The sequence below is a fragment of the Osmia lignaria genome, chromosome 11, assembly GCF_051020975.1.
Source record: "Osmia lignaria lignaria isolate PbOS001 chromosome 11, iyOsmLign1, whole genome shotgun sequence".
NCBI classification, from domain to species: Eukaryota; Metazoa; Arthropoda; class Insecta; order Hymenoptera; family Megachilidae; genus Osmia; species Osmia lignaria.
In genome coordinates, this window is record NC_135042.1 from 2,425,495 (window position 1) to 2,444,596 (window position 19,102).

The 19,102-nt window shown below is 36.0% G+C and overlaps 2 protein-coding genes across 4 annotated transcripts in view; both read right to left on the reverse strand.

The window, feature by feature from the left end:
* Invadolysin (leishmanolysin-like peptidase, invadolysin) overlaps nucleotides 1-19,102 on the reverse strand; it is a 1,079,802-nt gene that overhangs the window by 592,175 nt on the left and 468,525 nt on the right. The window lies entirely within an intron of this gene.
* On the reverse strand, nucleotides 460-16,210 carry LOC117610562 (uncharacterized). The gene is made up of 3 exons (XM_076690807.1): nucleotides 4,641-16,210; nucleotides 4,442-4,579; nucleotides 460-4,296 (listed from the first exon to the last, which is right to left on the reverse strand). The coding sequence occupies exon 1, from the start codon at nucleotides 6,263-6,265 to the stop codon at nucleotides 5,345-5,347; it is 921 nt and encodes a 306-aa protein (XP_076546922.1). The 5' UTR covers nucleotides 6,266-16,210; the 3' UTR covers nucleotides 460-4,296; nucleotides 4,442-4,579; nucleotides 4,641-5,344.

Genomic DNA, 19,102 nt, shown 5'->3' on the forward strand with positions numbered 1-19,102 from the left:
GGTCTAAAAAAACAAGCAGTATACAGATTTGTATTCAGCACACAAAAATCGATGAAAAAATGTAACAGCGTTGTTTTGTTCCATGGTAATAGTTACATCATCACCAACAACGTGCAGTGTGGTTATCGTTAAAAAATGCGAGACTTTTCATACATAGATGCATACAGTTTTCCATACCTATAACACAGCTACAATTTGTAGTATCGTATCATCGTATACAGATTGTGTCATAATAAGTGAGCATAACTTCAATGATGGATTCAATGTACACTCGTGATTAAATCAGGCTTTATTAGGGAAAATGGAATACAGGGGAAGCAAGACTCTAAGATTTTAATTTTGATGATATTAATGTAAAAAATAATTTAGAAAAAAAATGATAAAACTTTGAATTATTAACTATTAAACAATTTAGTATATAACTGATGAATAACAAAATAAACATTTATTCAAATTTTGTCGCTTATGTTGAAATTTGGTTATTTTCATATATCACAGTTGGTATTGAATGATCGTTGTAGAAGAATGAAACTGTAAAAAGGAAGGATGCATTGTAGAAAAATGCGTAATAGGCATAACAAGTATTAGAATGTGTCAACACTTAGCCATCCGAATGGGGAGATTTCCCCGCTTTAAAGCAAGTCGCTGCACAACCGATCGGGGAGATCTCCCCACTTTAAAGCAAGTCGCTGCATGACCGATCGGGGAGATCTCCTATCTTGACCGTAGCAACGCGTTTTCTTTTTTTTTATTATTATTAGTTATTGTTTATGTGGAATTGTACTCAATTAATTGCGGACTTTTTCTGTTTTTATAAAGTACAGTATATAATAAAATACACCAATTTAATAATGTTAAAATTAATTAAAAAGTTACACTATCAGTTATAACTAAATAATGTTATAATAGTATAAGGTATAAGGTATAAAAAATAAATATTAAAAAATAAAGTATAAGGTATCAAAAAATATCGTTAAAAATGTCCGGAAGCAACAATGAACATGTAAGTGAATTGTTCATGGACGCACTATCAGACTGTTCTGAAGATAGCGATATGCAGGTACGTGATTATGAGTTTAGCGAAGATGATAGTATTATTGTTTCCATACATCAAGGTAATCATCGAATACTTTTGAGCGATTCGGAGGATGATATAGTTAGTTCCGACTATGAAGACATTATTGTCAATGGTGTAGATGATTGGTCAGCAAATCATATGGAACTTGAACTAGAAGCATATGATCGAACTCCAAGCGTGAACACGATACCTCATGATCAGGAAAACGTATTGGAAATAATTCAGTTGTTCCTTGGCAATAATTTATTTGAATTATTAGTAACAGAAACAAATAGATATCGCTCTCAAGTTTTAAACAAATATAAAGAATATAAATCAGTGAAATGGGTTGATGTCACAGTAAGAGAAATGAAAAAGTTTCTGGGTTTAATTATATTGATGGGACAGATACGTAAAGATAATATATATGATTACTGGTCAACTCTTTCATATATAGAAACCCCAATCTTTTCAAAAACAATGAGTCGTAATAGATTTATACAAATATGGCAAATGTGGCATTTTTGCAATAATGATTTAATGCGTGACAAGTTGGATAAATTATTCAAAATTAGAAATGTTTTAAATTATTTACAACACAAATTCAAAACTGTATATACGCCAAAGCAAGAATTGTCACTAGATGAAGGCATAATACCTTGGCGGGGCAGATTATCTTTCCGCACCTATAATCCCGCAAAACTAACAAAATATGGAATTCTGGTGCGGATGCTCTGCGAAGGAACATCAGGATACATATGTAATTTTGAAGTGTATTCAGGCGCAGGAGCAAAATTACAAGATACAATTTTATCAATTCTACAGCCTTATCTGGGATTCCATCATCACATTTATATGGATAATTATTACAATAGTGTAAATACAGCCGAATTACTGCTATAGAAGAAAACGAGAGTTTGTGGCACAATTAGGGCAAATAAAGGATTTCCGTCGAATTTAAAGAACATTACATTAAAAGAACATGAAATAAAATTTGCGAGAAAGGGCCAAGTTCTTTTACAACTGTGGCAAGTGAAGAGAGATCGATTAGTGAGAACTATTTCAACCATTCATTCAGCAGAAATGGTAAAGGTTACACATTGGTCCGGAGAAAAAATAAAACCCAAGTCTGTTGTATAATACAATAAATATATGAAAGGAGTCGATCGTGCAGATCAATATATGTCTTATTACAGTATTCTTCGAAAAAGCACCAAATGGACAAAAAAAGCAGTGCTTTATTTTTTTCATGCTGCTCTTTTTAACTCATTTCTAGTCCACAGAAAAATAAATAATAATAAAACAACATATAAAATATTTTTGCTTACAGTTGCAATAGCATTGATAGAACAACACGAAATTCAAAATTTAGGCACCGAAGAAGCAGAACCTTCGAACGCGATAGAAAGAACAAGACCAGCACCGAGATATGACCCACCAGCAAGGCTATCTTAAGATTTTAAGAAACACAAATTAGTACCAATTGTAAGGGCTGGAAAAAAAAATATCCTCACCGAAAATGTAGAGTATGCTCTGCTAATAAGAAAAATGGTTATACCCGATATATTTGCGAATATTGTAATGTGCCACTGCATAAACTGACTTGCTTCGAACGATACCACACTCTAAAAAGATATTAAAATACGTTATGAATTTTTAATTTCACGTTCGAATCGTGTTATTTATATTTAGTCATTTTTAATATTGTTAATTTTGCCTATATTTTTTGCATAAACTACAAAAAATAATTATTATATACCTTTAAGGGGGTAGACACGGGTAATAGTAGCGCGTTGACTTTACCGGCAAATATGGGCCTAAACATGGGTTTACGGTACTACACTTTTCGTCCTTATATGAGAACATTTGAGGCTGGATGAGGGCTCATTCGAAAGAGAAAGGTTTAGTGCAGCGCGCTTTGGTCATCGTTTGAGTCACAAAACTCTTTTAGTGACCTAAAAATACCTTGGATTCTGCGGATGTATTTTCTCGATTTTTCCTCTACTATTGACACTCATATTATTAGATATTAACAAAATCTCGTTCAATATTGACCAGAGCGCGCTGCATTGAACCTTCCTCTTTCGAATGAGCCCTCATCCAGCCTCAAATATTCTCATATAAGGACGAAAAGCGAAAAATCCCGGACCCCTTTTTAGGCCCATTTTTGCCGGTAATGTCACCTCGCTGCATTACCCGTGTCTATCCCCTTAAGGGCACAGACTCCTTCGAGGCCTCCTCCGAATCGATGTAAGCGCCATTATAAAGAATCGGGCAATCGTGAAAACATATAATTGATAAATGTGATGTGGCGGCTGGTATCAATGCCGATAAGGAAGATTGGGCTGGCGTCAATGCCGATAAGGAGGATTGCTCCGTCAAGACTTTTCTCACCGCCATCTTTGTCGAACTACATTAATTGTTCATTTATTACATTTAAAACAAATTGGAATTAGTTTTATGAATATTCATTCCTCCCAAAATCCTCAAACCATTCAGACCTGTCAACCTTTTAAAATTCCCTTTTCAATAAATCTTTTAATTTGTACAACCGAATGTTTCAAATCATTCAATTTAAATGTGGGATAAGCTCCCATAGTGACATTTGACGGTGTGACATCTAACGTCATTATGCAGAATAAGAAACGAAAGTGAGGTGGCGTAGTTGTCGAATCACATCATTTGAGAGTTCTGTCGCGGTGTTGCCACATCTGTGACAATCCTGACCATCTAGCAAAATGAATTCGCTCGAGCCGAGCGAGATTTTGATTCCAGGCGAACATAGAAAAGGACAGCGCGATAGAAAGAGAAGGAGTATCATGAATCAAACAACGTAGTACCGATCGGCGGAAATACGTATGTCGAGTCACACGCCACGACAGATTCGATGAGACTGTAATACACATAACGTACGCGACTATAAAACTTATACGAATAAAAACTACATGGCATTAATAATTTCAGAAAAGGAATGGAAAATAAACAGATGTAAATTGATCTATATATACAATATTTATTTATTGAAATATTATCAATATATATAAACAATAATTGGCCGCCCGTCGCCCGTCGCCCGTTGCCCGTCGCCCGTCGCCCGTTGCCCGTCGCCCGTCGCCCGTCGCCCGTCGCCCGTCGCCCGCCGCCCGCCGCCCGCTTCGGCCTCTTCTTTCTCCGCGGCGTCTGCATCGTCGATTACCATGACAGCCATCCCAGTCATGTGGTATTGAATTATTTTTTATCTGAAATATAATAATGAATCTTTTATAAGAAGAAAAAGCAATTATGGAAATTCAGTTATATGTTGTAGACATAACTTCCATTTCACGAAAAATCTAATTCTGCCACATTTATTACATACATAGAAGAATCAACGCTTTTACTTACGTGCGACGTCGACGGCCTCGGATTCTCCTTTCTCTTCTCTTTTATCCGACTTCGTTCCTTAGACCTTTTTCTCCTGTTTCTTCTATCCTCTTTCTTTTTCATTTCCTCTTTCTTTTCTTCTTCTTCTTCCTCGTCCATCTGTGAAGAAAGTAATTTATGTATAGATAACGTAATATTAATTATGTAAGATTATACTTGCCGATTATACGTGATCAGACAGCATATTTGCAGTCCATTTGTCCTGGTAACGCTTTCTTGAATGTACCTATATATAATTTTTTAATTTTTTTCGAGAAGAGGAAAATGCTGTCTTTAATTTCTCAACGACAAAAATGTTCATGCAAACATGAAGGAAGATGAATGAAGATAAATATTGAAAAAAGAAAATGTTAATGGAAATAGATGATTAAATAAATTCCTTTTAACGATTTTTTTCGGATTTTGCTCAAATTTAGATATGTTGTAGTTTTTAGTGATATATAAACGTATCTCGAAGAAGTCGAAGGTACTTTGAAATATTTTTTATAATTATAGGAATGAAAACTATAGGACATTAATAATTTCAAGAAGGGAATAAGAAAAAAATTGTTTCAGCTGAAAAAATAAATTTTGAGTTCTACGCTCGCTTCGCTCCAAAAAACTTCTTCTCAGGAATCCTTTCTTCGAAAATCTGTAACAAATTTTAAGAAATATAGTATGGCATCGCGTAACTCACGAGATCGTATGATCCGCGAGTACAATTGTTATTTCATGCAATTGTAAACCACTAACAGAGTCAGTGTTACTGCACTTTATTGCAGTGTGTATATCGGCGTCGAGCAACTCGCGAGATCGTATGATCCGCGAGTACAATTGCTATTTCATGCAATTGTGAACCACCAACAGAGTCAGTGTTACTGCACTTTACAGTGCAGTGCGACGCCGGACAGTAGCAGTATTCGTGCTACTTTCTGAGAGAGATCTTTTGCGCTTTTCTAAGCTTGCTCTCTCCTCTGTTATAAATTGAGGCTCCCGAATTGGCATTCCCCTATTGTACCGGCTATCTATTAATTCCGGTAACATGCACAATAAGTAAAATTGAATTAATTTTGGCTCCATATTGTTTTGCCAAAAGTTATCGTCTCTATCGACTCTAATGTACTTTAACCCTTTTCGAGTCCAAATACAAAATAAGCAATATTTTCTACCTGTGACATGTAATTGTCCTTGTACTTGGTAGTAATAATAGTGGTTCCTGTTCAATGCATTTCCTTCTGCATCTACAAATATACGCCGAATAACTGCAACACTTTTGATTGCCTCCTTCGGCAATAAATTCTCCGCCGTTTTCGGACATTTGATTTCCACAATGCCCTCTTTGTCTATAAGTCCATCTGGCGAAGCTCCAAAGAACGGGATGGCACTATCAATGAATAAGCCACATTCCATAATTTCAACATCAATGCACACACTTACAATTAGTTCTTCACGTGCGAATTTTTCGCATTCCTGTCCATATTGTACTGCAGATGCACTAATCAGTCGTGGATACACTAACGATTTCACTGAATTTCCACAGAGCGTGCCAATTCGACGACGGCATATTCGTCCAAAATTAGAGGCCGTCAATAATTTAGATTTATAATTCAACCATCTCGGATTTTTCGCTTGACCGATGGTTTCTTCTTCAATGGAATCTCTTCTATTTTGCCAATTCTGTAACATTTCCATATGTTTTTTTTGCTCTAATTCATAAATATTGTTAGCCATATCCGGCTTTTCAGCGTTTGGTCCGTAATTGGAATCCTTTTCAAAACGGAATTGTTTCCGCACGTGCTTCGTCATTTTTTTTCCTTTCCCTTTTCAGTGTATTTGTCATTTTCTTTCTTCCTTCTATTTTCTATTTTGCGTAAAATAACGGGCGGTTTCTTGTTCATCGCCGTATTCAGACGCGACAACACTTGTTTGTGTTATACTGTAGGACAGCTGCAGCACATCTTCCCGTGTAAGATCCCCTCTCGCCGAAATTCAATCTTTTTCCTCCTGTATATTTTGCGATGATTCCGTTGAAACTTTCGAAGGCATTATAGTTTTGAACAATTTGCGTGTTCACCAAAAACGTGGCTAGGAACATTGTGTATATCGGCATATAAATTCTTAATTTTCTCAGCGGTTGTTACTTACTGACTGTATCTGAACTCTGCGGCTTTTACTATGTCCGCACGCATTCGCCAAATGCTGCTTTCAACGATTCTTCTCAATAGACCAGGTGTTGTCATCTTTACAACTTCTTTCATTTTTCTGCAAAAGTTTCGCAACAAATGATTCGTGCATTCAATTTTTTTTACACGAATCTGTGCTTTATATGGATCTGCATCTATAATTTTTTTATAAACGCTGCTGTCCCCATCAGCAATCAGTGGTGAATAAATCAGCCCACGTTTTTCGACGCTGGTCTTTAAGCCTTCGACTATAGCGTCACTTTCCATAGCCGTTGATGCTTGGCTTGCGCTCCAATTTTTGAAGCGGCAAATCGACAAATCCTGCACACCGTGTCTCTCACACCGATAAATAAAACTTTCTTCGTATAGTATCCAATTATAACGCCGACTCCAGACGCGGAATCGTACGTTTCAGTCCGGTATGATCGTTTCATCCAGCTTCCATCGGCCACAACAGGGATGTGAGGGATTCCAAATCCGGGAACAATATCGCCGCTTTCAATGGCCAAGCGTTTTTCTTCCTCTGCCGTTTCTGTTTCTTCATCCAATGGCAAATAAATTTTCTCGGGGGTGTATCTTTGTTCATCGAATGTTGATTGTACGGAAGTTTTCTGAAGGGCTAACCGCCGCCTTCTTTCGCGGCATGCTGTTTTTCTCGAATATCTTTTCGTACTGATTGTATATTTTGGCCGACGACTTCTATTATCCGCCACACATTGATGTTCACATTCATTTCTCCTATCTTCAATCACTTCAATTATGAGAACATTTTCACTATCACTCATTGTCACTATCACACAACAATATTCACCTCTCACTTTGATTACTTCACACTTTCAAAGCTTTGAAACAAATTCAATGATGCTATCTATTTCTTGCTTCGAATGCAACTGTCGCGAAGATGTAAAATGCACTACGGAGAAACATATGGCACCATGGTGGGGAGTGTTTCTAAGGACTACGAAAAATAAAGAACAATGACAAAAAAAAGTTTTGAAGTTGTATTCATTTATAATATTATGATTTAAAATTATAAAAAAAAAATATAACATGAAAATAAAAATTTAATCCGTAAAATTAAAAATTAGAAATTAGGAAAAGGTCTATTTTATAAAACAGTGAACACGGTCCTGATCCCCACCACCATTCGAGTGGTTTCAGTATCAACGACAAAAGACAATCAAATTACAAGATATCAGACCAAGAGGTGCGTATAATCGTCCAGTAAAATTATTATATCATTAATATTACGTTGTTTATATATAAATTACTTTCTTTACAGATGGAAGTTACCAAAACAGACGAGGAGAAGAAAGAAAGCAAAGAAGAAAAGAAAGAAGAGGTGAAAGAACAGAAAAAAGATGAAAAAGAGAAACAAGAAGAGAAAGAGAAGCCGTCGTCGTCAAAAGTAAGTAAAAACATTAATTTTTCTATGTAATAAATGTGGCAGAATTAGATTTTGGTGAAAAGAAATCATTTCTACAATAGTAGCAAATGAATTTACACGATTATTTTTTTTTTTTTTTAATAATGTCACAATTATAATACAATTCATTATTATATTTCAGATGAAAAAATTACTAAAGAAAATTGTATATGGTGGTGGCCACCGTTGAGGAAAATGGGACGGCGGCGGCGGCGGCAGGAGACGGGGCGGCGGCAAATGATGGGGCGGCGACAGAGGAGGACGAAACGTTATTGTTAATTACCATTGAGAAATAATAAATAAAAAGAATATATGATAAATTAATACATATCTCTTTATTTCTTATTCCCTTTGTTGCGAATCTCCGGCGAATAATCGCGACGGACCCGCGGGCGAGAATATTCGCGACGAGAAATTCGTACGAGTGCGAGTGAGAAAGCAAGATGACAAAACCGATGTCGTTCCGTGCGACAAAACACAGTTTGTCTCGCAAAGCCATCGGTATCGTCATCTTGCTTTCTCACTCGCACTCGTAAGCATTACACCGTCCGCGCGATCAGCTGTCACAGGCGAGCATCGGCCGCCGATTCTTTGTTTCCTATTTATAGACGCGTTTAGAATTAGTGTAAAACTGTTGCATCCTTACTCCCTCCGATTCACCTTCTTGAAATTATTAATGTCCTGTAGTTATGTGTATTATTTCATTCTTGCTACCTCTCTTTCGTTCGCGCTGTCCTTTTGTATGTCCGACAGGAATTAAAATCTTATCAGTAAATAATAAATACATAAATAGGAACACAAACAGCACATTTATATCGCTTTCTATATCTTTTTGCATATAGAATATACGAATATTGCAAAATGTGCAAGTTTTATAATTCATTTCTCTGGCATATCTCTATATTTTTCATTGATAAAAAAACATGATTATAAATATGAATAAAAAAGTTTTATGGTTTGCCACACATTATGTATTGTTTCATTCTCAGACCTGATGATTAGAATTGTAACGGGTGTGAACAGCGTGACAGAAGTTTTAATACATTGCGGCAACTATGCCTTACTTGTGGCTATATTCGCGTAGCCGTTTGTGGTATCAAATTAGAATTTACATTTATGTACCTGATGTACCTCATGTACACTGAGTTGCATTGAACTTGTCGCAATGAAGTTGGCTACAAATTCACTAACACATCCACGCTGCGTTGGTGAGACGATGGACGAGATCGACTCACCGACGCGGCGTGAATGTGTTAGTAAATTTGTAGCCAACTTCACTGCGACAAGTTCAATGCAACTCAGAGTATCTATGACCCTGATGATAACGTGGTCAAATATACCATCAATGCCTCTGACGGAGAATCAGTGAACTATTCTTTCCTCTATTTTACGTCTAAAAATAATTTTTCACAGAAAAATTAGAAAAATATATAAAATCCATAGAGATAATCCCGCAAGAGGCATTAATAAGAACAGCAAATGGCGATACATTAAAAAAAAAATAAAAAAGGAAGACTCCTGTTGTCCTATAAAGGAAATAAGATGTTTAGAAGCATTTATTGTGAAAAATTTAAGTCATAATCTGTTATCAGTTAATCAATTGACAAAGAAAAAATTTTAAATAATATTTCATGAAAACATAGCAAAAATAATTAGTGAAAACATAAATATAATAACGAAAAAGGACGGTAAGACATACACTATGACATTTGAAATAAGAACTGAAGAGAATAAAGCATTTGCAGCAGAAAATGATTTAACCCTATGGCATAGAAAGATGGGCCATTTGAACAGCAAAAGTTTGAAAATGATGGGATTGCCAGTAGCAGAAGCAAACTGTGAAGCCTGTATCAAGGGGAAGTCCGTTATATCTACTTTTAGAAGATGTAAATATTGTACTCTCGATCACATCATATAGGTGAGCTGATTCATACTAATTTGTGCGGACCAATATATCCAGTCACCATAAATGGCGAAAAATATGTTTTTTTTTTTCTTGTGTGTAATACTTCCAAACGATAACGGAAAACTAAAAACTGCTAAAAACTAAAGATGAAGCTGTTGCAAATATAAAAAGGTTTATGTACAGGATAGAAGCTCAGTTTGGGAATAAAGTCTGTTGGCCAGAGATGGTATGTAATTTTTACATGATAAAGAAATAAGGTATGCGTCAGTAGCCAGACTTTCTACAGTAAGAATGCTAATAACGCTGGTCTACAAAATAATTGGACGATAAAACAGCTGGATGTACTAACGGCCTTCCTAAATGAGAAACTTGAAACAGAAGTATACATAAATCCACCTCAAGGCCTAGACTAAGCAAAAGGTACAGTGCATAAATTGAAAAAAGCATTATATGGCCTTAAAGAAGCACCCAAGTGCTGGAATGAAACTTTTGACAATTTTGCAAACACCCAAGGATTTAATAGATCTAAATGTGATTTTTGCCTGCATAAACGAAAGCAAACAATCATGTTAATATATGTTGATGATATTCTCATAACTGGAGAAGAAACTGAAGACATAATACAATAGTTGAAAATAGAGTTTAATACTAGAGACTTAGGAGAGCTCAAGAACTTCTTAGGAATGCAAGTCAAACAAGAAGGAAATTTGTTCAAGATCTCACAAGAAAAACAGATAGACAAAATACTGACAAATTTTGGACTTGAGAATTGTAAAGGAGCGATGACTCCAATGGAGGCAAATTTTCATGCAGAAGAGGATGCATATACGATAGATATACCGTATAGGGAGTTGATAGGTAGCCTGATGTATATCTCAATGGGCACTCAACCCAATATTACATATGCAGTGTCATGTTTAAGTAGGTTTCTTGACAAGCCAAACCAAGCTACATGAATTGCAGCCAAAAGAGTGCTGAGATATTTGAAAGAAACGAAAGAGATGTGTTTGAAATATAAAAAGAGCAACTCGCTTGATTTAGTTGGTTTTTCAGATTCAGACTTGGCAGGTGATATCAAAGGTCGAAGGAGCACAACGGGAGGTGCCATATTCTACAACGGTAACTTAATATCATGGATATCAAGGAAACAACAAAGTGTAGCCTTGGCATCAACCGAAGCGAGTCTTCTACGAGCGGTCGAAGCGATCGGACGTAAACCTTTCTCCTGTTTATGTTGTGGTCGCTAGTTCTACGAGTTTCATTATCGCTGTTTCAATTGTTACGGTGTGTAATCATTTATATATTTGAATACTTGTGAACCAGTCAGTATCAAAAGGCAACCACCAGTCTGTGTGGTTTTTATGTTACGAGACACGTAAGCGCCAAGATGACTTCTGACTACAGGGGTCATCCAACGACCTACAACACTGAACCATCTACATCTCAAGTTGCTAACACACAGAACAAGAATGCAAGCTACGGAAGTATTGCTCAAAATAGTCAGTTTCCTAAAAAAGATCAAGCAATAGTAATCGAATCGAAAGAAGGCATTAAGTTGAAAGAATATATTAACTCGGTAGGAAAATTAGTGAACCCGGAAAATATTCGATTTGCTTCAAGAATCTCCAATGCTAGAATCTGTTTGTTCTTAGCCAGTAAAGACATTGTTAATGATTTAACGTCTAAATACTCGCAAATATCGGTTCATAACCAATCTCTTGAAATTCGTCCTCTTATTACTAAAAATGTGCGCATCATACTTTCCAACGTTTATCCTACAATTCCACACTTGCTCATAGAAAATATACTCAATGACATGAACATTAGACGTGCGTCTGCTGTTTCATTCCTAAGAGCGAGATTATCAGACGAAGGTTATTAGCATATTCTCAGTTTTAGGTGTCAGGTTTTTGTACATCCGGATGATGTAAACAAACTTCCAGATCAAACACGATAATACCACGTATTGGATTTACTCGTCTACAGATGCAGTTAAGAGTGCGTTAGGAATCAACTTTGATGTTGAGTCAGCTAATTCGGTTAGGCTACCTGTTGTACTTTCTCCTTCCCTAAGTATATGTTATCTAATTTGGGAGATTATTATTGTTATAAGGTTGGTGTTGGTGATATGCACTTAGATGACGTTCCTCAACATTTCTGCGATATGGTGTGTACTTATAATGATTCTTTTGATAGTAATATGTAACTAATAGTCTTAATTTAGTAGTTTGTTCCAAAGTTTGAGAAGCCACATTGCGAGACAACGTCCAACTGTTAAAAGTGTGTCAAATACGAGTGATAAAATAATCGTTAATGAAACGGACAATGATGTAACCATCAATGAAGAGCCTGTAGTGCAAGTTATGTAAGTGTTAGGTGAGCGTTGCGAACGAGGCCTAAAGGAGCGAAAAAGCGCGAGTACCGCGCGCACGTATGTGAGTGAGTGGGGAGATTATTAAGCAAGGAGTCGGCAAGATACAGGCCTCATGTACGTATAGATATAAACCTGGTGTACTAATAAAGATAGTGGAAAAACGGAAAGATTCTGGTCATCCCACAGAAATCTAACAGTAAGAAAACACAATAATTCAGCCTATCAATACTTCTGAAGCCATTACTCCTGATGACAATAGTACTCATAATTTTGTTCATATCGCTAGTAATCAGGAAAACGATTGTCCTTATGCCGCAAACGAAACCCCACCTTTATCGTTTGTCTTACCGAACTGTACTTTGTAAACTACAGAAATTTATACGAACAAAAAATTATCTCCCATTAAACGACCTCTTTCTACAAGTTCAACGGGTTCATTGCAACACACTATGGTTAAAGACAATTTGTCAACGGATAAGGAAGTAAAGCCAAAGAAGAAAGCAAAAACTGAAAAACAAACAGCCAATTCAGGTCAAGAAGGAACCCAAGTCAAATTAATTAATGAACTAATCGAACCAATTAAACAGGTCATCCAATCATCGCCTGAAAAGTTTATTCTTAACTATGACCAATTTAAAGGCTTTCTAGAAAATTCATTTGGATCCGGTGATCTTATTAGTATTGTCAAAGACTACACAAGCGATACTCAATCCTTAATTAATATGTTATTCGATCTCTACCCGCATCTTAGTGAGCGATCTATTCTAAATAATGAAATGGACAACTTACCAGAAATCGATGTGAAACAGTATCTGATAATAGTTTTGATTATTTGCTTATTTGCTGGTGTCGTCTAGAAATCTGGAAGTCAAAGAAGAGGTGAGAAAACTGCCACTTGCACTACGCGTTCGCGATCGGCCTTTATTTCGGTGTTACGAGACGAATTCAAACTATTACAAACGAACACAAAGTATTTCTAAATCGACGCGACGCGGAAAAAGAAAGAAAAATAATTAATATACGAACGATATAAAAACGAAAGAGAAAAGATAGAAACTGAAAAGTGTGAAATGAATTTAACGTATCCGTATGAGTCCTTGTCACAAAACCGCGAACTGAAACACTCTCGACACTCTGCCTTGATGAGGACTTGCCGAGCAATCTAATTACGCGATTTTACTAACAACTCTATCTCTACGCGAACACGGGCTCCCCGTCACGCACCTTGCGATTTTTCGACGAAGAGTGATTTGCCTCAGTCAAGCGATCGTGTCTCAGGGTGCGACCCGCGATCATGGGCCCAAAGTGGGGACATCATTTGGCAAATCAGGGTACGTGTCGGAGGGGAAATCCCGTGCGTATTGGGCTAGTTGGCCGCTCTTCCTAGTTTTCTCACCCCTTCTTGACCTTTCTTTTTGCCTTCGTCTAAGATTGTCCATTTCTTTCTACCCCTCTAACGCTACGCGGATTTCATGCGTCGCAATTCTAAAGTTTCTGGAATATTCGAAATCTACTACGACTTGATTTATTCGAATTCGTTAATCAAAGAGGCTTTTACAAATGACGTTTCCAGTATCGAAAGAGGTCTTCGTTTTATTACAGATATTTGGTTTGCTGTTTCGAATGACTATTAGTTGAATACTGTTAATTATTTCGTTAATCTCTTTTTAGCGGTTTGCGCAAGACGCAACCGGTGTTTTATAATCGTCGTCAAATCGCGGATACATGCGTGTTGCATTTAGTTAATATTCGTTCCGCGCTTATTAGTTATTAGCGTTCTTGTTCGTATTTCGACGGTTTACGTATATTCTACGTTTAACGTTTAACGACGATGTTTATTGTCTCGATCGACCTTTGTCTCAAACATTCGTGAACAATTTCGAACTACAGCGGTTGTCACGCAAACCCTCGCATTCCAATATCATTTAAACAGTTTCATTCCGTAGCATACCAATCGCTTTATACTTAAATGCATTCATTCCTCGTGGAAAGGTGAATAATGCTAGATGGAAGCTGTATAAGGAACTACTAACTACCAATCTGCAACAGTTTAATTTTTTGAATTGTCTAAATGACATCGACATCGACATTATTACCGAAACCTTCTCTTTTTTTAATTACAGAATGACGTGCTGCTGCCTGCAAAAACAGTAGAAAAGTAGCGATCCCATACTAATGCGTACGTTGTCACGGATACACACGGATGGGCAGAATACAATGTATTAGTTTCGACAGTTTTTCGAAAATATCTCGAAAACTAAGGCCGAGCGGCGGTTATATGTATAGGAAAAAGTTGTTCAAAATGTTGATTTCTACAACATATTTAAAAATTATCGAAATCGGAGTTGCCGTCCGTAATTTAAATAATTACCAGTGTTAAATATATTGTAGATTGTAAAGGGAAGGCTTCTTTCGCTTTTATTCATTAATGAATCTGCTACATATTAAAAATGGATTAGATTAGGTTGAGTTATAGTAGACTCATAATGTAGGAAGTCGAATTTGTGCGTTATGTATTACATTTTCATGGTTTTCTTTTTACTACAATATACATATACTAGAACTCTGACATTGTCTGCTAGTATTTTTTTTTTAAATCAAATTGGATCTGGTAAATTTGTGTTTCACCAATTGAAAGAAATAACCACAACCATTCAGATAGGTGGAATTTATCTTACACGTAATCAACTTTTAGTTTCTATTATCACCCGGAAGTAATTCTCCTTGAGAATAGATGAAACATGTAGTAACAGTCATAAATTTCCTAAATGGAACAAGAAGGACAGGGAAGAAGATTGGAAATTGATATCGTATTCCCAGGAGACTGGCATTTCGCTTAAGTTTATCACCAGGAAACACGACAGGGTGGTCAGATTTGCTGGTAGGTAGCCTTGATCGATCTAAACAACGAGATTATTCCGCTAATTGGTACATGCGCCTCACGCATATAGAATAGTGCGATACAACACTTGCGGTGAGATAGTCACGAGTCATCGGACATTCCAATCACGGCTCATCAATTCAAATTATTTACCATCGGAGTATTATTTAATTAATATTATTATGTATTGCATATATGAATTTACGACGTTATTGAGTATGTTGTTAACTATTAGTAGAATTATGTAACTATCATTTTTTCTGGAATGAGCCAAGTCCTACAGAAATGTTGAACTATAAAATTTTAAAATTCTAATATTTTCTAGAATTCTCAAATTCTAGAATTTTTGAATTTTTGAACTTCAGAACTTTAAAATTTCTATTTGTGAGACATATATTACAGAATTTTTTCAAATTTTTAGATTGAGAACTGAAGCCGTGAAAAATCAAAAACATCAAAAAAATGCTGAAAAATGGCGATTTTGTATTGAAGGAGATGCTGTCCTACATTCATATTTTTTTTATAAGTGTATATTATTGATACTATCATCCTCAATTTTTTTCAGATTTTTTGGTAAGGTGCGCCATAGTTAAAAAAATTAAAAACCGATTTTTTTACTGGTTTTTGCGTGTTAGAGTTACTTATTTGGCGAATTTTCGTCTGTTATTTATCAAATACGTGGTACAGTAATGCTTCGAAATAAGCAAGTGGCTCGGGACCGAACAGTTGCTTATTTCGAAGCAGGTATGCTATTCGGCTTGACTTTGTTCTCGAAACGGGACGATAGAGAACGCGAGAAGCGAGTGAGAGAACCGAGGTAGCGGCAAATCATAAAGTGATCGGCCGAGCAGGGATGTTATTTTTTGAACAAGGATAGAATATAGCATGGCCTCTCATTCTCGCACTATGCTTTATTTCGAAGCAAATATACCAGACTGAGAAAGCATTATATATATTCCATCCTTCTTCTACTAACCGATGTCACTGCTCAGTCGAGCGTGAAAGGGTCTAGCCGTATAAGCATAGTGAATCGGCCCCAGTAACAATTTCGGTTGATATTTATATTACATAATGCTTTTTGCCTAAACAACAATTGTGTGCAATTTCAACCCCCTACCCCCTCTGATAAGGGAGATATGAGGGTAAAACCCAAAACCTTTACCATTTTTTTTCTCAGAAACTATTTAAGATATTTGATCACATTAAAGTGCAAATAGTAGGTATTCATTAGCTGTATATCATATTTTTTTTTCAAAATTTTTATTCGATGATTAAGGGTTGAAAATTAATAAATAAATCTTTGAAAATGATTTTTATAAACAATCTCTTGGATGACACCCACCGAAAAAATTAAGAATAATCCTTTACTATTTAACTATTATCTGTAAAAATTTCAAGAGTGTCGGATTGGTACATCATAGTTAAAAATAAATAAAACCAATGCAACGCCCTTTCATAAGGCAAAGCCGGCCTGAACGTTAGAGGCGCTCAACCTAACCGACCTACAGGGGAATACGTAGCGCCGACCCGCCACGTTTCTCGTACCAGAAACAGCTCTCAGAAAAGTATGAGCTCTTCTTTCCCTAAACTGTGTGTTAATTAACAGTCATTTATTTAAATAATATATTAACAATTTAAATTTTTTAATTAAGTTTTCTGGTACTAACTTTTAACGTCCGTGTTTTCACAGTCTTTCTCGTTTTAAGTATGTGGGAGCCCTAAATCACAGATTTATATCATGTCTTGAACAATGACACTGTGTTAGATGCCATTAGTTGTCCTTTTAATAGTCAAAGAAGGTATCACAGTTATAAATGCAATATCATTCTATTCAACGCTGTAAAGAACATAGACTTCTATAACTATTTCCGTCTTTACCTTTTCACGTACGTATTACTTTTAATTAAATTGTAGCTGGTACCTGTGAATAGTTGTAACTAAGATTTTCCTCGTTTTAAGTATATGGTCGCCCTGAAAAGGGTTAATTATATTATAGCGTACCAGTACTACCTGGAAATGGCTGCAATTAAGGTGACCTTCGTTTTAAGTATATGGGTGTCCAGAAAAGAGTTAAGCGCGTTTTATGGTACAAATGGTGTATTTTCCAATGCGGTTTATATGCCCTGATACTTTTTTACGCAATCACGGAGCCTAAATTGGCGTGTAAATAGACGCATCATAAAGGGTAAAGCGTACGATCCTGAGTCCATGATTTTAGTGTCCACTGTCTTGTTCCCTCTTGTTGCCGAATATAGAGGAGTCGTTAATTGGATAGAATTTCCAAACTTTAAAATCTCGCGGTAAAAACGTTATCTTGCGGAATTATTGGACGAACATGACGCGTTAAATGTACAATATTTACAACAAAACAATAACATTATAAAAATGAAAGTTCGGTCGCGACATATAAACGGTAAAACTTACAATTGTTACATAGAATACAAATCAAACGTAAATAGTTACGCGGGTATAAACCAATATGCATGCGATTGTCCGAATGGTAACAGAACGGTAGGTTGTTGCTCCCACGTCGTCGCGATCATTTATTATTTATCCCATGCGCGTTATAAATCCAGAATAGTTAAACCGTCCGAAATTTTAACTCACTTATTTGACAAAACTAACATTATTCCAGTTATTGATGAAAATAGCGACGAAGATTAAAATTTATTTACAAGCGTGTTTTTTTAAAAAAAGTTTTTGTGTTTTCTGTTTCAAATCATATACTTCAACCTGACAATACATAACACAATCAGCTCTTTTTAGGGCTTAATAATCAGCCCTTTTCAGGGCTCCCACATACTTAAAACGAGGAACACCTTAGTTGCATTTATATAAGGGTGCCATTTGTAACGTACAACATAATCAGCTCTTTTTAGGGCTCCCACATACTTAAAACGAAAAACACCGTGAAAACACGGACGTTAAAAATTAAGACCAGAAAACTTAATTAAAAAATTTAAATTGTTAATATATTATTTAAATAAATGACTGTTAATTAACACACAGTTTAGGGAAAGAAGAGCTCATACTTTTCTGAGAGCTGTTTCTGGTACGAGAAACGTGGCGGGTCGGCGCTACGTATTCCCCTGTAGGTCGGTTAGGTTGAGCGCCTCTAACGTTCAGGCCGGCTTTGCCTTATGAAAGGGCGTTGCATTGGTTTTATTTATTTTTAACTATGATGTACCAATCCGACACTCTTGAAATTTTTATAGATAATAGTTAAATAGTAAAGGATTATTCTTAATTTTTTCGGTGGGTGTCATCCAAGGGATTGTTTATAAAAATCATTTTCAAAGATTTATTTATTAATTTTCAACCCTTAATCATCGAATAAAAATTTTGAAAAAAAAATATGATATACAACTAATGAATACCTACTATTTGCACTTTAACGTGATCAAATATCTTAAATAGTTTCCGAGAAAAAAAATGGTAAAGGTTTTGGGTTTTACCCTCATATCTCCCTTATCAGAGGGGGTAGGGGGTTGAAATTGCACACAATTGTTGTTTAGGCAAAAAGCAATATGTGATATCAATATCAACCGAAATTGTTACTGGGGCCGATTCACTATGCTTATACGGCTAGACCCTTTATTACCCTAAACATCGGCTTCGCGTTTTCATGGACCTCTCACTCGTTTCTCGTACCTCTCACTTTGCGGGCGACTTCAAACAAAGAAGAGGGGATAGCGACTTGCTTATTTCGAAGCAGAGACCACTTGCTTATTTCGAAGCATTACTGTATATGCACTGTTCAATGTTTTTACATGCAGTGGAATAGAATAGGAATTAAAGAAACTAAATAAATCTAATTGATAAAAGCACGTTATGTGCGTTATATTTCAAAAGATTAAAGGTTTTGGGGAAACT